Consider the following 23,211-nt stretch of genomic DNA (forward strand, 5'->3'; position numbering starts at 1 on the left):
CATTGTCTGATTTTGCTGTCTCATGTCTTCCTTGAGAGTCCAGATCATCTGAAGCATGTATATCCTGAACTCTTTATCTGACATTCCATCTGTTGCAGCTATTACCTCTTCTAGGGTTGAGTTGACCTGCATTGCTTGTGGTCCTTTCTTTCCTTGTCTTTTCATGTTGCTTGCGTTTCTTTCTGCTTCGTGAAACTGTTGTGTTTTTGAAATTTTTCCCCCTGTTTATTTTTGTTGCTCTTGTATATTTGGGATATCTCTCTTGTAGGGCGGGTAGTGGCTGTGATCCTCCTCTAATCAGGGTGATCTATATACTACGCTGGTTGGTCGTAGGTCTGCCCGCCCTGCGGGCACGGGTGGCTGCTCTACTCTGCCCCCACTCCAATTGCGGTGATGTTCCTACCACGTCCTCGGATTGTTGGTCCTGATCCGGACGTGGGCAGCAGCTCTTCTCCACCCCTACTCCAATTGATGTGACGTGTCTACCACGCTGGTCGGCCTCCAAGCCTGTTCCGCTGGTGGGTCTCAGATCTGCCCACCCTGCGGGCCTGGGCTGCAGTTCTGCTCAACCCCCACTCCCAGTGGGGGTACCTAACTGCCTCTCCAACGGGTCTCTGGGCTCCTTCCGGATGCTGGCGGCAGCTCTGTTCAACCCCCACTCCAACCAGTGTGACGTGACTGCCTCGATGCTACTCGTCCACTACACTGGCCGGCTGCCGAGCCTGTCCTGCCAGTGGGACGCAGGACTGCCTACCTTGCAGGGTCAGACGGCAGCTCTTCACGGCCTCTACTCCAAGTGGGTTGACTTGGCTACCCTGCCGTCGGGTCACTGGTCCTGTTCCAGGCGTGGGCGGCTACTCTCCTCGGCCCCAGCTGCAGTTGGGGTGTCGCGATACCACACCGGCGGGACCCTTAGCCTGCTCTGGGCACAGGAGGCAGCTCCAATCTGCCCTCCAGGCCCCCACAGTACCCAGCAGGACCCGGACCAAGAAGCAGTCCCTGTAGGATCCCCAACCCTGAGCCAGAGCCGCTTCGGGAGCCAGGAGCCGGTCTCTCCGATCCCCGCCACTTTCTGCTAGGAGCAGGCTCCTCAGGGCAACCGCCGCGGGTTCCCCAAACCCAGGCCAGAGCCGCCCCGGGAGCCCAAGCCTGGCCGCACCAGACTCTCCCTGCTAGGTGCCCAAGCCTGGCCGCACCAAACTCTCCCTGCTCGGTGTACGCTCCCCTTGGAGCAGAGTCTAAGACGCACTTCCCGCGGGCTCTCCAGCTCCGGGTCAAAACTGTTCCAGGAGACAGAGTCCCGCTGCCCCTCGTCGCAAGTTTCACTTGTGGCTGGCCTCAGCTCGCGGTCCCCGCAGGCTCCGCGGCCCTGGGCTCAAGCAGCCACGAGGGCCAGAACCCAGCCTCTCCGATCCCTGCCACACTCTGCTCGGAGCAGGGTCCACAGAGGTACCCCAGCTTCAGGCCCAGGCGGCCCCCGCCCGGGCCTGGCAGCTCCAACCTCTCCCAGCTCAGTGTACGCTCAGACAGGGGCAGGGTCAAAGACACAGTCGCCGCGGGTTCCGTAGCCCCGGGCCAAGAAGGATCTCCCGCCCTGGGCCAAAGCAACCCGGGGAACTAGAATCTGGCCGCTCAAAGCCCGGCGCCCGCCTTGCCAGGGGTGAGGCCTGAAGAGTATTCTCCTCAGAGTTTCCAATCCCGAGCCTGAGCGATCTGTCTGCGCGACGCAGGCAAATACCAGCCTGGAATCACCTGTTCTGTAGTTGAATGAGCTGAGATCAGTAGAAAACAGGGATGATTGCGTCAGCTCTCCATGATGGCGGCTGCAGTTCTCCTGCGTGTTCCGACCGGTGTCGGGAAATGAACTGGACCGATTCTCTCCTGTATTTCAAAGCTGGAATTCAGCACTCAGCGCGGCTAGTGTGCCACTGGCAGGAGCCTGCAGAATCCGCTTCGCTGTAATCCCTCTCTGGTAACTTGCGGCTAATTAACTCGGGCGCGTCCCAGACTCCATCCACGGGGCGGTCCGCCGAACAAGTACTGCTTCGCTCCGTGCGGAGAAATCGCCCGCTACCAAGCCCCTGCAGCCGAATCCCGCGCGCTGGAATTTTGACCTCTAGATTCTGGAGCACTTCAATTTCACTGGGGATTCCCACCAAGGTAGCCTTCAGCCATTTCACCTCGTGTTTCTCCCACACAGTGGCGCAGCGTACTGGTGTGCTGCACTCCCTTGGCCGCCATCTTCCGGTCTCCCCCCATCAGGCAATCTTTCAGGCAACCCTGAAAAGCTAGAATGTTGAATATACATTTCACTTTTCTAAGATAAAAATCCCTAAATTGGGTGTTTTCTCCTGATCATACCAAGTTGTAGTGGTTTGAGAAAGGCTATCTCAAGTCAAGTGCAACCATTTTTTCTTTACTCTTTCCATGTAGCTGTTATTTGCTTTACATTTTCCTGGAGTCCACCAACTTATTAACTGGTTTCAAAAGTTCTCATAAAGCCTTTTTAGACATTTATTTTTGTTAAGTGTCTCTGTGGAATTATGAGGTCTTGGGCTTCTTATTCCTCTGTCTCCCTGACATCACCCGCAGACAGCTGTCAATTTTCACTATTGTTAAGATGAGTGAACCCCTGTCCTTCCATATATGTACTCTTTCTACTTAGCTATTTCAGTTTTGCACATACCTGTGAAATCAGGTAACATTTTTATAAAAATGTTATGATTTATTAAAATAAATGACTTATAAAAGCAAAACTGACCTGAGAAATTGAGGATGAAGGATTTGAGTCTAAACTTTTCAGAGACTGACTTAGTATTGGTCCTGGATGCCTTTTTTTTTTTTTTTTTGACCCAAGATTAACAAAGTCTACCCTCTGAATACAAAGTATTACTTTTATTTTTATTCACTATCTTATATTTGTTCTGTACGTTTGTAAAACCTAGAGTCTTAAAGCCTTAGTGTTTCCATATAAGCATCATAAGCCATATTCTACGGAAAGCTTCTCTCCTGGTGAAAGAGAACACTTTCTCTTAATGTCTAGCCAAATCTAAAATGCCTCCTGGAGTGTCCATATATTGGTTTCTCAACAGTTATCTTGGGTATAACCAACTTTATCAGTATCCTTGTTAGCCAATCAGCAAATTCACTGAGTGGCAGCTTCCTGCTCTATTTATAAATATGATCAATTCAAATGAAGTAGTCCACTATTAGGTCAGCTTTCAAAGAAAGAATTGACTCTATTTGCAGCCAATAGACAAGGAAAGGCTAGTCACTAGCAGCTGTGGAAAATAAACTGGTGGTCCTGCTGTAAAAATGAATGATCATTATTTCACCAACTGAAAGGAAAATTGCACTAATCCATGTCTTATTATGCCAGGAGACCCCGGTATGAATTTTTCTGGTCCTTTCAGACCTGGAGCGATTGAGTGCAGGTTGGAAAAGGTAAGAAAACAATCCTCCTACCAAATTTATTCTCCAATATAAAAAAGGTTAAGTCACTTGGATTCTTAGCAGTGAGATCTTATCTATCTTCCTGAACTTGGAGACCTAGCTTACCTCAAATTATAGAATACTTTGCAGAAGAAAGTTGCATGGGCACAGGCCTCAATCATCAGTCCCCGAGAACGACCCTGCAAATACAGCCAGAAACGATCTTCCTCTGGAATCTCACTAGCAAACTGTAGGGATTCAAGGTTCTCTAGCATGTCCATTTTCAAGCCACCATCTCCTGCAGTGACAGATACCAATCAAGATGACTTCCTACCATGGAAAAACAGAGGTCTATGCAGGAGAGCTTGTCTTATGGTATGTGTACCTAGGGTAAAGTTTTCATGATAGGCTACAGCACCTCTTTCTCCAATACTGAACCTGGAGTTCATATTGTTAAGTATGGATCCCCCTGAGAACTCTTTATCACTATCTGCCCATGAATCCTACATTCATGAAAAATTTGAACAGAAACCCAAAGTAATTTGCTTCCCATAGGCTACAGGCATTTTTTTCAGCAAGTGAATATATATTAGCAATGGATTTCAGAGGTGTTCATGGGCAGGATCTTCTCCCTTCCATTCCCTAGGTTTCAGAAATAGGACTGGACACATAGGATCTTATTTCAAGGAAATCCTCCCTTTAACTAAACTTTCTGTGTTCCCCATAGGGTAGAAAAGAACCCAAACTAAATATCACTGGTCCCTTATCTAGGGCAGAGACATCTAGATTCTAGAAAATAAACTTGTAGACGTTTAATTCATCTATATACAGCTCTCACCAACCCAACTGAGATGGACTCTGCTCCTCAGTACTTCTGGTCCAGGCAGATAACTAATACATATCTAAGTAGAATTACTTAAGAAAGTTTGTCATTATGACTCCTTAACTACCAGAGTACTTCAGTCTCTGAGTCTTAAAGGGGCCAGCCCCACCTGCAGGTTTTCCTGACCTGAACATGAAGACCCAAGTTCCTTTCACTACTTCTAGGAGTACTAAAACAGATCAGTATAGGACTCTTTTTTTCCCCAACAGAAGAGACTGGATTTCTAGTTGTCCCCCTCCCCCCCAGACTTGAGTATCATATAGATCTTAGCGTTACTTGAGTTACTTTTGCAAGCCTGTCTTTTGTTCAAGAAATCACAGATCAATTTTATAGCAATAGTGATACTGAGATGAGGACTTAAAAGCACTCAAGTCTCTAGTACTCTTGTTAAATTTAAAACCAAAAACTTTTGAGGTGAAATTAACATAAAATTAGCCATTTTAAAGTGAATAATTCAATGGTACATTCAGAATATTGTACAATTACCTCTATCTAATTCTAAAACATGTTCATATCCACAAAAGGAAACCCTATTCACATTAAGCAATTTCTGCCCATCTCTCCCCAACCCCAGTCCCTGGAACCATCAAGCTGCTTTCTATGGATATACTTATTCCAGATATTTCATATTAAATAAAATCATATAATACATGACCTCTTGCATCAGGTTTCTCTAATCTCTTTTAGGAAGGTTGCTATGTCACACTCCCAATCTCATTAAAAGCCAACTCCCTGGCACCTGAAGTAAGGAACATGATAGTTATTAAATTTAAGAAAACCCTTCCTTACATCAAAAACAGTGGATAGGGCATTCTAATGTTGCAAGTGATCTTTCTAACTTCAACAGAAAGTGAAGCTCAAAACCTCCCACAGCAGTATAGCGCAGCATATGTTCAACAGATCAGATATAATTTCTAGGCCTGTTTTTACTTATACATTCTCAAAAATAGGAATTCATTTGTAGCTTTGTAATGTCAATGTGGCTAGGACTAACTATTTTTTCCAGAATTCTCTTCATTGTTCATATCCACGAAAGGAAACCCTATTTACATTAAGCAATTTCTGCCCATATTTTGGGATAGAGTGAACCACATGAGCTACTTCTGTCCAAAATCTTAAGGATGGAAATGAAACCCACAACCAGTTTGTATTTCAGCTTGTAAGGCTGAAAGGCAGGCTCTTCCGTAGTCCACTCACATGGTTGCTTATCTGCTGGCTACCTTGGTGTATGGCAGCAGATGGACTTAAAACTGCTAAACCTTTTTCTGGATCCTCCTTCAGCTGCTTATTCCTGGGCGAGGTGTTTTTCAGCTCCATGACAAAGGCCACCAGCTTCTCGTTCAGGATACCCACTCCAAGGTTGGAGGCAGTGAGAAGAGAGATGGGTCCTAGTCTATTCTCATGGTTCTAGCTTGTCCCTGCTCGCCATCACTTTATCTCCATCTTCCCTTCCCAACTGTCTGCCCTGTGAATTTTAAGTTCTACCACCAGACATGAAGACAACTGCCTTACATAGACTGTCTATCTAGCTACCATAAGAATAAGGTCAAATCCCGCTAACAAATTAAAATATAGATTAGATAGATAATGTGTATATATACTCCTAGTAGTTCTGCTTTTCAATTCTAATGATACACTAGGTAATAAAGTTACCAATGTTTATCTGAAGATGAACCAATAACTTTAGCACAATCTAGCAAATTAGATTCTTATTTCTTCAACAGCAAGGTTCATTAGAAAAGGAACTAAATACGAAGTTACCTGGAATTGCAAAGATTACCAAAGGGAGGAGCAAAAGACGGAGGCTGTCCCCCTTAAAGCAGGGTTTCTCAACAGTGGCATTACTTACATTTGGGGCAAGATAATTCCTTGTTGTGGGGGGCTGTCCTATGCATTAGATGCCAGTAGCACCACCAAGTATGACAATGAAAAATGTCTTCAGATATTGCCCAATGTTTCCTGAGGGGCAAACTTCCTCCAACGGAGAACCATGTCACTGTAAAGCATGCTCTGTGCCTCTGTAGGCGCATGATGTCTTTTCCTCCTACCACTTCTCCCACTCCAGATACAGGAGTACAGAACTCTACAGGGTTACAGATTATCATACCCCCACTTCACAGATGAAGATGAGTCCAGAGAGAAATGGATTCACTCAGCACCACATAGCTTGTCAGTGGCAGAGCTGGAAAAGAAGTTAGATCTTGTGGTCACTCAGCTTAGTGCTTTTTCTGTTACCATACAGCCCTGCTTTGCCATAAGCACCATTACTCTATAACCTGACATGTGTTCACAGGCAGCTGAATGAAATCACAGACAAGACACTAAGTAATTATTTCACCAGTCAGCATAAAACAACTGGGCAGGGAAGAAAAGGCACAAAGGACGAAAAAGCTTTATTAGGAGTGTAGACATGTATGAAAACCCAGGTCAGTCAAACAGGCTGATATTGGTACAGGGCAGAAAACAGCATCACCGAACATTCTGTCAAAAGTCAAGTGTTAAAATAAAACCTCCATTTAAATATCCTCAGAGAAATGCTGCTGAGTTTAGCCTAGGTGAAACTCTCTGGACACTTCTGGGAAGATAATGAGATTTTTGCCTAAAGGGAAAACTCCAGCACTGCTGAATCTGAGCTCCGCATAAGGTGGTGGGTCTGGGATAGTAAAAGATAAGGGCGATATCTCATCAAGGTCATCTCAGTATGCCGGTGAGAGAGGAACCCTAAGTTTTGGGGGGAAAAGTAGACTGGGACAGCAGAGGGGTTTTAGCTGAAGAAACACAATATCTTAGCAACATCTGACATAATGAAGAAGGGTTGCACAGCCTGGTTTGAGTGCATCTCCAGCAGGTCCTGAGCAGTACTGGCCCCACTTCCAGAGGCCCCTGGAATGCAGCCAATTTGGTTCTGTTCTATCTTCCTTCAGAGCAGAACTGCAAACATCCAGCACTAGGTTCTGGACCATAATTAGCTAAGAGGAAATGAAGCAGCTACCCTGTGACACCTATACCTCTTATTCTAGGAGAGTTCCTTTCAAGAATGGTCACTTTTCTTAGACCAAGAGAGATCTTACCCAGTATGGACTCCCACCTTCACATGAGCACCAGGTGGAGAGTATCTTTCTCATAAGTCAAAGAGTTAAATTGTGGCCTTTAAATAACATCCCTTGTACAGAAGATCAGTCTGAAGCTCTCTGTGTCCAGGTGCTGATTTCTGTCCCAAGATTAGTAGGCACTGCCTGTTGAATGATGGGGCCAAGTGATGTGATGCTGTAATTCTCCCAAAGAAGCAGACTCTCTACTTTCACAGGCAGAAAGGAAGAAATGAGGCAGGTTTCAGGGTAGCTAATGCCCTTTAATTCTTCCATCGAATTTGCTGTAGAGAGAGCAAAGAATGAAGGTGTGTGATCATTTTTCACTTATCCCCACAGGAGGCAGAGATTAGAATGCAAATTACAGGGCTGGGTTGTGGCTCAGTGGTAGAATGCATGAGGCACTAGGTTCAAGTCTCAGCACTACATAAAAATAAAACAAAGGTATTGTGTAAAAAAACAAAAACAAAAACCGAGCTATATCCCTATGGCCCTATTTAAAAATTAAAAAAAAAAAAAAAAGAATGCAAATTACATAAGAAAAAGGAAAGTAAGGATTGGATTGGGGAGTAATTGGGAATTTTTTTTACTATGTGGGGGAGTTCATTTATTCAGAGATGGATTAAATATCTTCTGTATTTTATAGAATGCCTGATTTAAGGCATTTATCCTGGTTCTGTCCTCCTCAGGACCAAAATTTACTAGTTTTAGCTGACCTTAGCACAGGTATCAAAATAAGTAATAGGAAATGAAGTTCCACGTTAACAAAAAATTCAGTAATTTCATGCTATGAGAGATAATCACCTATACTCCCCAAATACTTAAAATCTATTTTACCCACTTCTTATTTCGAATAGGTAGATCATATCCATCCAAGAAGACTGTATAGTCTGAGTATTCAGAATCTGTAACATGTTTTTATAGTTCCAGCAATCTGTAAGGTTTAACTATGATGGTCTGATAAGCATCATAGTTAAGACTCAGTCTGTAGTTCCCAAACAACCCTTTTATCATCTCATATCTCAGAAGTAATTTTTACTGTTCAAAGCAGTGCTTCTGAAATTTTGGCCCACAATGAGTCTTATATCCACAGGACTCAGCTAAGTGCAATACTGCCCAAGTCTTGGGAACATACAGTTGACACTACTTTGTGAACTATCTGTCTCCTAGGACAACTGGAGGGGAAAGTGCAGCTGCTCACCGAGCTGCTGAGAATGGTATCGATCTTCTCTTCCTCTGCGGATCCTTTATCTACCTTGCTCCTGTATGCTAGCAACTGCTGACGATCCTTCAGGTCTCGGCAGGTCTACACAGCAAAACAAACAATACAAACCCCCAATTAGTCTTCTCTATGAAGGACTGCCTCTTTTTGTATCTTACCCAATATGGACTCCCACCTTCACATGAGCACCAGGTGGAGAGTATCTTTCTCATAAGTCAAAGAGTTAAATTGTGGATCCTCAAGGATCCAGGAAAGGCCAAGAGACTGCAGTGGGATAACAGTTGGGGGATAAAGTACCCACAGTACTTTATATTGGATTGAAGTCTACAGAGTCTAAGTAACTTGAATCAATTCTGAGTTCTCCAAATGCAACAAATTATAAAAGCACAGAGAAACCTGTTAGAGGGCTGATCTCCAACTAACACTTGCCAGACTATTTTCTCCTTTAAGTCCAATCTGATAAAAGCATCTCAGGATCTAAGACACAGAAAATTATAATCCCCCAATCTTCACCAAGGATCAAATTTGGGGTTTTCATTTCTTAGGACTCACATCAATGACGACATCATGGCACTTGAACTTAGTAGCTAAGTTTAATTTTGTGTCCACATCTTCTACCAAATTGACATACTCCTGTAATATCTGTGGGAAGAGATACTTCTGATTAATAATTCCCATAGAACACAGAGCTCCACAGGTAGAAAATAAAATGTCTGAAAGAAGGTAAAGAGTTCAATATTAAATATCTACCCTTTCCATCAACACACATAGGATTAGTTCTGCAGCAAAAAATGAGGTGATACTAGATACCACTTCTCTGAAGCCTCAGGAAAGACGGGAAGAGCACATTCCTCCTTATCCTAAAGTCAGATATGAATACTGGCAAGGCATAGCACTAGAGAAGATCCAATGCTCTGACTACTGCTTCTATTTTTAGGATGAAATTTTTTTGTGTGTGTGTGGTGCTGGAGGTTGAACCCATGGCCTTATGCATGCAGGGCGAGCTCTCTACCAACTGAGCTATATCCCCAGCCCAAGGATAAATTTTTTTATTGGTACATTATAAATATATATAATGGAATACACTATGTCATAGTCATACATGTATATAATTTGATTAATCTCATTCCCCAGTACCTTCCCTTCTTATTGCCTACTGCTTCTTGATACTCATTGATCAATATCATTTTGAATCATTTGAATAGTATATCAGTTCTTCACATGGCTAAACACAGTAGATGCTGCTAACAGATGACAGTCTACAGAGTTACTTCTAAGGGGGAAGAGACTGTTCTTTCCTGGCCTTACCTATTTTTCAAGATCTAGTGCAGCCACTGTATGCCAATGAGGGAAATCAGAACAGGCCAACTATCCATTACTGAATAGCAAGAGGCTAAAAGTTGAGTCTCCCAGAGTATCCTGTACTCAAATCTCTTTATAAGCCATTACCTGGACAGGGGCACTGTTCTTGTGCAAAATTTCCACAACTCGATGAAAGCCGATGGGTGCTCTCTTCTTGGTGTAACCCAGCCAGTTCTGAAAAAGGAAGATGGGAGGCAGCAGAGGTAGAATAGTGAACACATTCTGAGCTAGTAGTCTCTCAATGTTTTATGGACAAGCCAGAATAACATGGTGGGGAGGTGAACAGATTACTATGAGGGATAGAGAAATGGTAAGAGTTTAATTTTTCTGAGAAATCAAAGGATTTTAGGGAGTAGAAGAAAGTCAGAGATATAAATTCTTAGATCTATAAACACTAATGCAGGAAAAAAATTGTAAAATACTACCAAATAGAATGAGTAAAATTCTGACTTCTATATCATTACATGTATGTATAAATGTTCATTTGTAAACTCATGGAGGAAAGGTCAGGAAACCTACTGATAAGATTTTTTTTTTTTTTTTTTAAAGAGAGAGTGAGAGAGAGGGGGACAGAGAGAGAGAGAGAATTTTTTTAATATTTATTTATTTTTTCTTAGTTCTCGGCGGACACAACATCTTTGTTGGTATGTGGTGCTGAGGATCGAACCCGGGCCGCACGCACGCCAGGCGAGCGCGCTACCGCTTGAGCCACATCCCCAGCCCCTGATAAGATTTTTAATAGTGTTTGCCTTAATGAAGGGACTGAGCTAGAAGCTGGTACACACTGAAAAAGAAGCCACTCTAAACATGCACTCTACCACTGAACTACACCCCTAGCCTTCTTACTCTTTATATACTTTCATGTAGTATTTGATTTTGATATAGGTACATTTTACTTTGGTAGTTAAAAGTAACCAATTCATTGACAAGAAGGAAAATCAGAAAATTCTGAAATCCATAAGGAAAAAAACCCTGGTATTTAAAATGTAAACCAATTTGTATTAAATAATAAAAGACCCCCAATAGCCAAAACAATCCAAAAAAAATAAATTTGAAGGCATCACAAGTCCTGATTTCAAATTATAATCTAAAAATATAATAATCAAAACAATATGTGTCTGACAAACACATAGACTAGTAGAACAGAAAAGAGAATCCAGAAATAAAACCAAGCATATGTAGTCAACTAATTTCCAACAAGGGCAGCAAGAGGATGCTGCCCTTGTTGGAAATGATGCTGGGGAACCCGAATTTCCACAAGTAAAAAAAATGAAATGGACTCTTACCTTATGCTATATATAAAACTCAACTTAAAATGGACAAAAGACCTAAATATAAGACTTGAAATCATAAAACTCCTAGAAGAAAACATAAGGGAAAAAGTCCTTGACACTGGCCTTGGCAAAGAATTTTCAGATATCATGTCAAAAGCTCAGGCTATAAAAGCAAAAATAAATAAAAGGGACTACATTAAACTAAAAAACTTCTGCAAAACAAAGCAAACAATCAAAATAAAAAGGCAACCGATGAATTGGGAGAAAATATTTGCAAACCATGTCTGATAAAGGGTTGATATGTAAACTTTTATAAAAAATTCAACAACTCAATAGCAGAAATACAAATAACCCAATTTAAAAATGGGCAATTGACCTGAATAGACATTTCTCCAAAGACGTACAAAACAGCCAGCAGGTATCTGATCAGTATTCACTAATCATCAGGAAAATGCAAATCAATAACACTGTATCATCTCACACCTGCCAAAATGGCCATTATCAAAAAATCAAGCAGTAGTAAGTGTTAGTGAGGGTGTGTAGAAAGGGAATGTGTGTCCACTGTTGTAGGAATAAAGACTGGTGCAGCCATTATGGAAAACAGTATGACGGTTCCTAAAGAAATCAAAACTAAAACTATCATATGATGCAGTAATTCCTCTTTTGGGTGTACGCCAAAGATAATAAACTCACCACCTCATAAAGACGCCTGCACGTCCTCCTCCATTACAGCATTATCCACAACAACCAAGATATGAAAAAAAAAAGTAATCGTTCATCACTGGACAAATGGATAAAGAACTGATGTATATGGGTGTATACACATGTAAACAACGCGAGAGTGCTCAATCTTAACGAGATTCTGCCATTTGTAACTGCCTGGATGAACCCAGGGGACATTATGCTAAATGAAATAAGCCAGACACATAGAGAAAAATACTGCAAGATCTTACTTATATGTGTAATCTGAAAAAAAAAAAAAGTCAAATATATAGAAATGGAGATCGGTGATTTCAAGGTACAGAGGAAGTGCAGGCTAGAGGGTACAAAGTCACAATAATGGAGGATAAATAAATCTAGAAAGCCAAGGTACAACATGAGGACTAAAGTTAATAGTATTATGTTGTATATTAGAAATTTGCTAAGAGTGGATTTGAGGAACTATTCCACATATATATAAAATGGCAACTGTGAGATGGATGTTAATTGGGTTGACTATAATCATTTCACTATGTATATCAAAACCCCATGTGTCACTCCTTAATGTATATAATAATTATCAAAAAATGTAAACTAGTAAAGAAATTACAACCAAAAACAATACATGGTCCTTAATTAGCTCCAAATAGCATGTAAATACAAAAATAGCTATAAATAAATAAATTAAATTCAGACTATATTATTTAATTATGAACTATATATACACATGGCAAATATATGTGATATTATTATTGTATGAGTGTCAATTTTCTGGAGACAGAGACTATTTTCTGGAGTTAATGCTTAAATATTTAAGAAAGAAGTGTCATGAAGTCTGCAATTTACCTTCACATGGTTCAGGAAAAAAATCTATGAAAAAGCTAGCTAGTATGGCAAAAAATGTTGATAAATTATTGAAGTGGTAAAGACCACGTATATTCTCTTTTTTTAGGTTTGAAATTTTAGAAAATAAAAGGTTGGAGGGAAAAAGTTCAAAAAGTAACTTGAGCCAGGTATGGTGGTACATACATACCTATAATCGCAGCACCTTGGGGTGGCAGAGGCAGGAGGATTTTGAGTTCAAAACCAGCCTTAGCAACTTTAAGAGGCCCTAAGCAACTTAGTGAGACCCTATCTCTAAATAAAAAATGAAAAGGGCTGAGGATGTGGCTCAATGGTTAAATGCCCTTGGATTCAATCCCTGGTACCAAAAAATAAAAAAGAAAAAGTTACTAGGACTTACAAAATGATACAATGACCCTTCTTTCTCCCAAGGCCTTAGCAGTATAAAGCAATTCCAGGACACCTACCTTTGTGGTGAAGAGGGCATCTACGTCATGCCAGGCTCGAAGTTTGGCACGAGCAGCCAGGGCTGTCAGCACATACTGTTTGTCTGGGATCTAAAAATCAAAGAGCAGGAAAAATTAAGGGAAAATAGAAATGTATTGGGGCTGGGGATGTGGCTCAAGCAGTAGCGCACTCCCCTGGCACGTGTTTGATCCTCAGCACCACATACAAATAAAGATGTTGTGTCCGCTGAGAACTAAAAAATAAATATTAAAAAAATTCTCTCTCTCTCTCTCTTTAAAAAAAATTTCTCTCTAAAAAAAAAATGTATCTACAGAGGTGCTTGAGAATTTTAGAAAAGAAAAATATACCATGGTATTGATTCTACCCCTTAAAGTCAATAAATTTTTCAGGTCAACAAGAATCTCTTAACTTCCAAGGCCCAGCACGATTATACACCATTTGGTTCAAGTTCTCTCATTTCCCATAAATTCATTCCCTTTTACCTTTAACCTTGAGCATCAAAAAACTTGGTGTACAGGGTTATCAAGCAAATCCACTCCATGTAGTTATTCTGATATGACTTTTATATAAAACACAGATCAATATGTACCTACCTTAAATGTCTTCTTCAGGTTGATAGGACTGCTGAATGTCCCCTAGGATTAAAGTGGAAAAAGCAACTTTAATGAGATCACTCAATCTCCCATTTTCCTTTCTACTACAGACTCTCTACAGCTCATTTTATAACCATTTAAACCCAGAAATTAATTTACAAGAAAAACTCCAGAGGACTTAATGAAATTATTACAACCTAGTTTATCAAGGAACTGGATTAAAAAGGAAGGTGCTCTTTCCAACTTTCTGCTAATCCAAATAGAAGCTGGGCACGGTGGTGAACACCTGTAATCAGAGCAGCTCAGGAGGCTGAGACAGGAAGATTGCAAGTTCAAGGCCAACCTCAGGAACTTACTGAGACCCTGTCTCAAAAATAAAAAGGGATGGAAATATATAACACAGTGGTAAAGCATCCCCAGGTTTAATCCACAGAGCCAAAACAAACAAACAACAAAATCAAATAAGGGGGAAATATCCACTTGTGATCATTAAGTCCAAATCTCTTCAAAAACATTTTTAAGAAGGACTGACAGCTACCTGACATGCTGCTGTGGCTCTCCATACCATGGCAATCCACTGGAAATTATGGGCCTTTGAAGAGACTGCTATGGGAATCAGCACCAGAGACAAAACATGCTATGCTAGGGTCCCTCTTGGCTCACCCTTGTTGAGGGCCAGGAAAGCTTCCAGGTAGACTTCTGATAACTACACTATTCACTATTATAAGAATGCATCAAAATACTGGATTTGAACTATGTTCTTCTTGGACAATGAGAGTTTGTGGGTCTTTCTTTCACGTTTTGCCTATACCTCGGCCTCCATGTAGTGATAGAAGCAGGAGTAGAAAAGCGTTGTCACTAGTGGCATGTTGAGGATGGAAGCTTTGCGTGGGTGCTTTCGGAAGATCTCAGTCTGTCCTGCTGACTCTAGATGCCGATCATTTGCCTGTGATGGAGTGAGCCAAGTGAAAAAAACACAATGTCTATGGAGCAGAGGGAGGGAAACCTTTAATACTACAGCAGTTGTGTTTCCCACCCTAGGAATGAAGCAAAAAAAGAGAAAAAGAAGAAATTGCTTAGGATATCCCAAAGGGCAGTTAAACTCTATTAAAAAAAACATGGATCTAAGTTGAATAAAAAGATTACAGAAGAGGTGATAACATGGGAGTTTCAGAATGAAGAGCAAATACTTTCATGTTAGCAAGAGAAGAAAAAGAATGCCTAAGAACAATCGAGGAAGGGGCTATAGTGTACAGAAAGGAAATAAAAGGCTTTTAGAGACTGTAACAGGAAATGACAAATAAGTGTAGAGCGTAAGAGTCTCCTAGATGCTGAATGGCATTTAGCCTGGGCACGAAAGCAGAATAGAGATGAGGAGTCTAACCTCAATAATGATTTGACGTTCCAGGAGCGTGTAATGGTCTTGTATGTGTGCAGAATCTTCTGCTGAAAATGGCAAACTGGTAAAGGGCCAGAAGGTTAGTACCTCTTTCTCTATGCAAAAAAGAAATACACTTAACTCAACCAAAATATCACTGTGAGCACAGAGGCTCACGGTGCTTTACAAATCTGTTCTCAATTCACCTTTAGAACACCTCTTTAAGGAAGAGAGAAAGCAGAAAACAGAGTAGACCTTTGGCTTACATTTTTGTATTTAAGATTTTGCCAATTCAAGAGGAATTCTTAAAAGTCCAAAAACATAATCATTAGCGATTCTGATGTGGAATGAATAAGAATCCTCACCTTTTGGAAGTTGGATGTTTGGGGCGTGAATCACAAAGCTAGTAAGCGAACCTAGCCAACTGCCCATCATTCACATCCCAATAAACCTCTGTAACACAGGTCACTGCTTAATTCCACTTAAAGGGCACTTAAATTTGTCACCCATTTTTTTATTGCAGAGTAATAACAATACATTACATAGCACAGTCATAGGTTGTAGATTAGCAAAGATTACAAAGATCTACCCAATGTCAAAGGTCCCATCTTCAAAACCATGTTTTTATATACGAAAAAGTTGAGGGTCAGTGTCTTACCTGAAAGTCATGTGGCACACCAATGGGTAAGGCCAGGAATAGAAGCCAGATTTTAAACTCTCAGTTCATAGATCTACCCTTTAGAAAGTGCTGCCTTACTCCCGACTCCACTCACTCCAGGAAGAATTCTGAAATTCAATTACACTATCCCAGATAAGTGTGAGCCACAGTGAATTTTTTATAAGAGATAAAGGGAGACAGCAATAGGTTCGTTACGGCACTACTCTGACTTTTCTGTTTTCCAGAGGCCATTTGACATAGCTCAGTATTTGGTAAAATTAAAGATTCCACTAACATGCAAATTTCTAAATGTGAAATCTGGAAATCATGTCACAAGAGGAATGGCTGAAACAACTGTGAAAACTGAACCTGGAAAAGTGAGGACTAGTGGTAGACGTAAATCTGACTTGAAAGACAAAGTTAAGCAAGTTTTAGCTTAACACATGGGAGCACTTTCCAATAATAAGGTGTCCAACAATAAAATGAACTACTTCTAACAACAGAGCACGCCAGCACAGGAACAATATTATTACAAGGATTTATATTCTAGATGAAAGCTTATACTTGGATTTGGGGGTTTCAAGGACCAGTAACACACCTCCCAAAAATGCATGAGGTCTACAAGTCCATAAAGAGTTATGACCTTTTTATTACATAAGATCATTTAAAAAAATTACAACCATTTTACTACCAAAAAAGGAGGGGAGAGGTGGGAACAAAATCCAAGAATAAAAGACAGTATCTCAAATAAACTTAGGTGTAGGGAAAAATTCTCTACATTGTCTTTATTTTTCTCACTTTCCCATAAAACAGTAAAAACACTTGGGGAACTAATATTTGGGATCCACTGAACAAGATGACCTTTGGTGCCACCCCGTGGGGTTCACTGTCAGCCTTTTCCTCCCTACCTATCCATTCCACCCTCTTATTCTCTACATTCCCTCTAAATAAAAGTATACATACATTCCTCTCCCATACTTACCCAATGCAGGTCTTAAGAAATTCTTTTCGTTTCTCAGGGTCCTGAATGTTCAAATGCTCTCGATAATGAGATAGCTACAAAAAAAAAAGAAAAAAAAAACAAAGAAAAGCTTGGAGCCATATTGTCTCCTTTGAAGAGGCAGGTAGCCGAATAAGTGGACTTTCCATGCTTAAAAAAACAAAAACAAAACAAAAAATTAAAACCAAATTATTCATTCTTAGAGATCCATCTGGGTGCTAATGGTTATGCATGTGTTGCGAGAGTGATACAAAATCATTAATGGCAAAAGTGGTACAAAATCATTAGTAGGTTCATCTCTACCTGAACTGTCCAATATGGCAGCCACAAGCCACATTTGGTTTAAAATTTAAATTAAGTAAGTTAAAAATTCAGGTCCTCAGTTGCCTTATCTGCTTTGTAAGCACTCAAAAGGTACAGGCACTAGCAGCTAACATATTGGACAGAAGAAATATAGACTATTTCCATCATCACAGGAAATTTCTATTGGACAGTGTTGATCTATAATGAAGCACTAAGTAGACAGAGCACCTAGCTTTAGCTGAAGTTTGGCTCTAGACTTAATAATGCAACCAATAATGGCTATTTCCTTCAGTCTTAGCTTTTGAAAGGCCAAAATGCTAAATGTTTATTTCTAGAATCCTTAACCAATTATGTGATTAATCACGTAAGCGATCAACCACCATCAGTAACACAAATAGAGTGTGTTACCTGATTCACTGCTCACAGCTAACTACTCATATTCATATTTAAATACTATAGGTTCTACATGTAATTCCAAAAGAAAATCTCTTCATGTATTTTCTATTTTGAAATTCTAAAAAGCACCCTGATTAGGGCTGAGGAAACAGCTCCATGATAAAATTCCTGTTTAACATGCACAATGCCAAGGGTACACTCCCCTGTACCACAAAAACCAAACAGTCCCTGATGTATTTGTTATTATGAGTTAAGTGATTTATTTGTGATTATGAATTAAGTGATACAATAATCATTAGAATTGTGATAGCTGAAATTTTACACATAATCATTAACTTTCCAGGGCTGTGGCTGTGGCTCAGTGGTAGTGCACTTGCCCAGCATGCGGGAAATACTGGGTTCGATTCTCAGCACCACATACAAATAAACAAAATAAAGGTCCATCAACAATTAAAAAAAAATGTTAAAAAAAATAATCATTAACCTTCCAAGAAGTGAAAAATAAATAGATTGACATGAAAAATAAATTGATAAAAACATACAAAAATTAAGAGCGTGCTCGCCTGCCACGCTTGAGGCACTGGGTTCGATCCTCAGCACCACATAAAAATAAAATAAAGATATTGGGTCCACCTAAAAGCTAAAAAATAAATATTTTTTAAAAATGTAAATGATGATATAAGACAAAATAATAGAAATCATTTTATGTCATAATTTAGTCTGAAAAATATTTGGTACACAGAATTCTTTTTTTTTTAATTTTTTTTATTGGTTGTTCAAAACATTACATAGTTCTTGATATATCATATTTCACACTTTGATTGAAGTGTGTTATGAACTCCCATTTTTACCCCGTATACAGATTGCAGAGTCACATCAGTTACACTTCCACTGATTTACATATTGCCATACTAGTGCACAGAATTCTTAATATTGAAGGAAGTATCTTTAAGAACCACAGTTAATTTTTTGTTAATCAATTCCATTTCTTCTTAAGTTTTTCAAGAAAAAATTCTACTTGAGAAATCTTTATGTTCTAGGAGAATGGACTAAAGGTAGATTATCAGTTTTGCCACTTCAAAAGTGTACAAAATTGGAAAAAGCGAAATTTACATACAATAACATGCATGATTAATCATCTTCAATTCAATACAATGAGGATAAATTTTAGATAAAAATTCTATATAAAAACACATTTATTCTCATAATCAAACTTCAAAAAAAAAACCAGACTTTTCAAGAGTGTTATATATAAAGAAAATTCTTCATAGTCTTATGGTTTTTTAATTTATTTTTTTAGTTGTAGTTGGACACACTACCTTTATTTATCTCTCTTTATGTGTTTTTTTGAGGATCTAACCTAGGGCCTCGCATGTGCTACGTGAGCACTCTACCACTGAGCCACAACCCCAGCCTTCTTATGGGTTTTTAGGATTTGTTTTTTTTTGTTTGTTTGTTTTTTTTTTGGTACTGGGAATTGAACCCAGGGGTATTTTACCACTAGGCTACCTCCCCAGCCCTTTTTTAATTTTTAATTTTGGGACAGGGTCTTGCTAAGTTTCTAAGGTTGGCCTCAAACTTTTGATCCTCCTGCCTCAGCCTCTAGAGTAGCTGGGATTACAGATGTGTGCCATTGCACATAGCTCCTCATGGTTTTGAGCTTATAAAGATTAAAAACAGAAACAAAAAGCTCTTCATATGATTACTACAGACTGCCAATAATTTTTTGTAGATTAAGATAAAAGATATTTCAAATTTTCCCATGGCTTGAATTTCAGTACAGGTTCCTTTTAGAAAATATTGGACAAACATTTTCCTGAATTCTGCTGTGTAAAGGTTAATAATGTTATTAAATGTGCTAGATAAGTGTCACTGACATCATCACAGATATGCAGTACAATGATAAAGGAATAATCCTGCTATCAACATTGCTAAGAAATTCTATTCCTGCACTATAATATCAAACTTTAAAAAATGGTTCACTAAAGTTTTAATAATACAATTAGGTTTTTGGTAAAATTTCAGATTTGCTTTTGTATTTCAGTTCATTCTATGATTGTCAAAATCTGCCAAAGAAACCAATTATCACACTTGGCAATCAAACACTCAGCCAAGATATATACCTATCTTTCTTCTTCCTTTTTTTTTTTTTTTTTTTTTTTTTTGGTATCAGAGATTGAACTCAGGTGCACTTAACCACTAAGCCACATTCCCCAGTCCTTTTTAAACTTTTTATTTCGCAATAGGGTCTCCCTAAGTTGCTTAGGGCCCTGCCAAGTTTCTAAGGCTGGCTTTGAACTTGTGATCCTCCTGCCTCAGCCTTCCAAGCTGCTGGGATTACAGATATGTGCCAACACACCTGGCTCTATACATAAGATAAGCCCTTTCTTTCTTCTTGACCTACATATGGCTTTTTATTCTTAGCTTCCAATATCTTTAGTCTTAGAAGCCAAAACCCATCCTTATTAGAATAAATTATTCTCTCCATATATGTGTAACATGTCAAAATACACTTCACCATCATATTCATCTAAAAAGAAATTAAAAAAAATTTTTAAAGACATATTTTCAAGGGGGGGAAAAAAAGGAAGCCAAACCCCAAAAGTTCCTACAAACAAGGACTTGAAAACAAATTACAAATTGCTCAGTCCAGTATTCATTCGCTTTAAATCTGTTTTAAAGATTTAAGCCCGGGCTGGGGATGTGGCTCAAGTGGTAACACATATGCCAAGTGAGCCACTGCACTGGGTTCAATCCTCAGCACCACATAAAATAAAATAAAGAAGTTGTGTCCACCAAAAACTGACAAATGTTAAAAAAAAAATTTTCTCTCTCTTCTTTCTATCTTTAAAAAAAAAAAAAAAGATTTAAGAGCATGGAAAAAGAAAGCAATATATTATTTGGTTTAAGTTTTCAGGTTTCCTAGATGCCTTTCTCTTCTGGATATTACCAATATCAAAGGAAAGGACAGTCTGGGATCTTGGAAACTGGGTTTTGGCTTAGATGTCTATTAGATAGGTCCCCAACTGAAATAAAGGCCACACTTACCGCAAGCTCTTCTGTTCTATCTAGGAACCTGGGAAGAAGCAGAAGGGAGCAGGGCATTTTTATCTATTGATATGTGGCATATAACCTCAAAAAATAGGGTGAATGTTCTATACATAAGATAAGCCTTTCTACCTCCAGCAACCCCTTCAAAACACTTGGTGGTTCACATATCAGTTTTCCTGTTTTTTCTAGTTGTATGAAATGTAAGGACAATAAGGCACTACAGGGCAATAAGAGCTTAAAACAAAACAAAAAAAAAGAGCTTAAACCAAACCTACTCTGGCCCAAAGTAACCTTGTTTATTTTTGAAATATTAAATAAATCTATTAAAACAATCTTGCAGATTGTTTAAAGATATATTCTTTATTGTTCTTTTTCACGTACAGAGTACAATATATTTGGTCTCCCCCAAAAGCTTAGGTAAGGCCTTAAGACACAAGGACTCTTGTCTTCTGAATCCTCCTGACTTTGAAGAGACAGCCTCCATGCTTTAGCATGGAGGTGATACTTGATAAGGCTTCTTTCAAAGGAAGGCAGGAAGAGTCAGAAATTAGCCTACCTCCAGGAACTCTTCTTTTGCAAATTCCTGGTTAACCATCTGTAATCTTGCCCTTAATTAGGTAACCTGCTTTCCCCACCTTAGTTTTCAGTGCAGTTCATTATTGTTCTGGAGTTTCTGGGTAACCAGAATTATCTTGAGCCACAGAGCCTAAATAGGTTTCCAACCCCTTCCCTGATATTGAAGAAAGGATAAAATGTCCATGCATTTTAATCCAAGGGCAGGATTACATCACCTCCCACCCTCCTTTATCTCCAGCAGATATTGCCTAACTCTCACCAATCAGAAACCTACCTAGCCTCAGGGGCCCAACTCAAACCCTAATCACTGCCTTGAGACTATGCTTGGGTATCCTGACTGAAAGTCCTGTTTTCTTCTCTTCTACTGAATTTCTCATTAGCATCACTTAGGGCTGACTAATAAAAGACACATTTAATCTAGGTCTTTTATTTTAAAAAAATCTTAATGAATAGGCATTACGCTAAATGCTAAGTCTCAAAACTAACTCAATCTTCATGACCCTATGGGTAGGTATCATTGTCTTCACTTTATAGGTGTGAACATTGATACATGGAGAAGTCTAGAAACTTGCTCCAGGCTACTCTATAAGCTAAATAATAGAGCTTAAATTCATGCCAGATATGTCAGACTCTACAGCTTGGTTCTTAACCATCCTGCTGTAATGTCATGTACCCCAGTACATGGGGTTAAGCCATCATATTTCAATATCTTGTCTTAACTGTTTCCAGAAAAATGACAGTGTCTTCCATTTCTTAGTATCCCTCAGAGTACTTTTTAAAAGTACTTAGTAAACTTTATTGAACAGAGGATCATCAGTTCTTACTTGAAGAGGTCTAAAAGCAGCTTTTGATCCCCTATTTCCTTAAGGAAGTGAATAAAATGTCTCAGGGCAATCTGTCGCACCTCCAGCTCTCGGAAGAGTATTTCTGGCAGAAAGGAAGAAACAGTTAGATGGAGACAAGAGGAAAGCTTATTACTCAAGTGTGAAATTGGCCTCCCTACTCACACCTTCCAAACATTCTCTCCTCAGAGGCAAGCAAAAACTAAGGATGGCCTACTCCTAAATTTCAACCCTATCAAAGCCTCTATGGTCCACATTAACTCAGAGCTTTTGAATCAGCTTTTCAGCTCTCATCAACCCACAGAGCAGGCATTTAGCACGGATTTTTACTTCCTTAAACACACAGTCATCCACAATCTGTCCAATAAATAGAGGGGGCTTTGTCATTAATGTAGTAACCCTAAAGGATGCCCTCAGAGATGTGATGTGTGTTCCGAGTGACAGCCACACAAGCTGTCTCTAAAACAGACTTAATAATGGTGAATTCTGGCATGAAAGCCGCATGCCATTCTCTCCTAAAGGTGGCATACACTTTGCTGAGTAAAGGTGTCCAACAAATCACGCTCACCTTTGCTCAGTGTCCTCTTCAAGAAGATCAAAACCTAGAGGGAAAAGAACAAAGAATGAACAATATTTCAAACACAAAGCCCTTCCCCCATCACCTAATGTGAATGAAGTCAGCAACTCGGGAATCTCTACAGACACAGACAATAGACCTCTCATTGGGAATGGAAGGAAAGGTGATGGATATCTGGGACTGAACTATGCCTCGGGAGACCCCTTGTGGTGCCCACAGCAGCTGAGAGATAACTCCCTGGCCTCACATCTCTCCTCTCTCAGATTATTTTACATATTTATTTTTTAAAGGATATTATTTGAGTATTTTTAAAAGAGAAACTTTATTATTTTTTATAACAATTTTTTAATGTGGTGCTGAGGATTGAACCCAGTGCCTCACGCGTGCTAGGCAAGCACTCTACCACTAAGTCACAACCTCAGCCTTATTTTCTTATATATATTATATAAAGTAGCCAATTTTTTTGATTTGGGGGTTACAGTAAAGAGTTCCACACACAATGGTTGTCCCACCATCTGAGCCTTGGAGCAGAAACTGTTGAAAATCCTATACCTCAGGGGAAAAT

The 23,211-nt window shown here is 39.7% G+C and overlaps 2 protein-coding genes across 3 annotated transcripts in view; both read right to left on the reverse strand.

Annotated features, from left to right (window-relative positions):
* NOXRED1 (NADP dependent oxidoreductase domain containing 1) overlaps positions 1–4,001 on the reverse strand; it is a gene marked incomplete at its 3' end in the record, with an annotated part of 41,544 nt that extends 37,543 nt beyond the window's left edge. Inside the window, exons 1-2 of the mRNA XM_081292930.1 lie at positions 3,920–4,001; positions 3,559–3,783 (exon numbers count right to left, since the gene is read on the reverse strand). Of these exons, the coding sequence (XP_081149056.1) occupies positions 3,559–3,713 (155 nt within the window). The 5' untranslated portion in view covers positions 3,714–3,783; positions 3,920–4,001. The remainder of the gene's footprint in view (positions 1–3,558; positions 3,784–3,919) is intronic.
* A 2,688-nt stretch (positions 4,002–6,689) lies between these two features.
* The window catches only part of VIPAS39 (VPS33B interacting protein, apical-basolateral polarity regulator, spe-39 homolog), a 29,985-nt gene continuing 13,463 nt past the window's right edge, over positions 6,690–23,211 (reverse strand). For both annotated transcript variants that reach the window (XM_081289102.1, XM_081289101.1), the window contains 12 exons: positions 22,638–22,671; positions 22,052–22,154; positions 20,649–20,676; positions 16,884–16,957; positions 15,250–15,325; positions 14,677–14,811; positions 13,866–13,907; positions 13,272–13,361; positions 10,076–10,162; positions 9,179–9,268; positions 8,606–8,710; positions 6,690–7,688 (listed from right to left, as the gene is read on the reverse strand). In XM_081289102.1, the coding sequence (XP_081145228.1) occupies positions 7,668–7,688; positions 8,606–8,710; positions 9,179–9,268; positions 10,076–10,162; positions 13,272–13,361; positions 13,866–13,907; positions 14,677–14,811; positions 15,250–15,325; positions 16,884–16,957; positions 20,649–20,676; positions 22,052–22,154; positions 22,638–22,671 (885 nt within the window). In that variant the 3' untranslated portion in view covers positions 6,690–7,667. The remainder of the gene's footprint in view (positions 7,689–8,605; positions 8,711–9,178; positions 9,269–10,075; positions 10,163–13,271; positions 13,362–13,865; positions 13,908–14,676; positions 14,812–15,249; positions 15,326–16,883; positions 16,958–20,648; positions 20,677–22,051; positions 22,155–22,637; positions 22,672–23,211) is intronic.

This window comes from Spermophilus citellus (genome assembly GCF_964194105.1).
Source record: "Spermophilus citellus genome assembly, chromosome: 4".
Taxonomy (NCBI): Eukaryota; Metazoa; Chordata; class Mammalia; order Rodentia; family Sciuridae; genus Spermophilus; species Spermophilus citellus.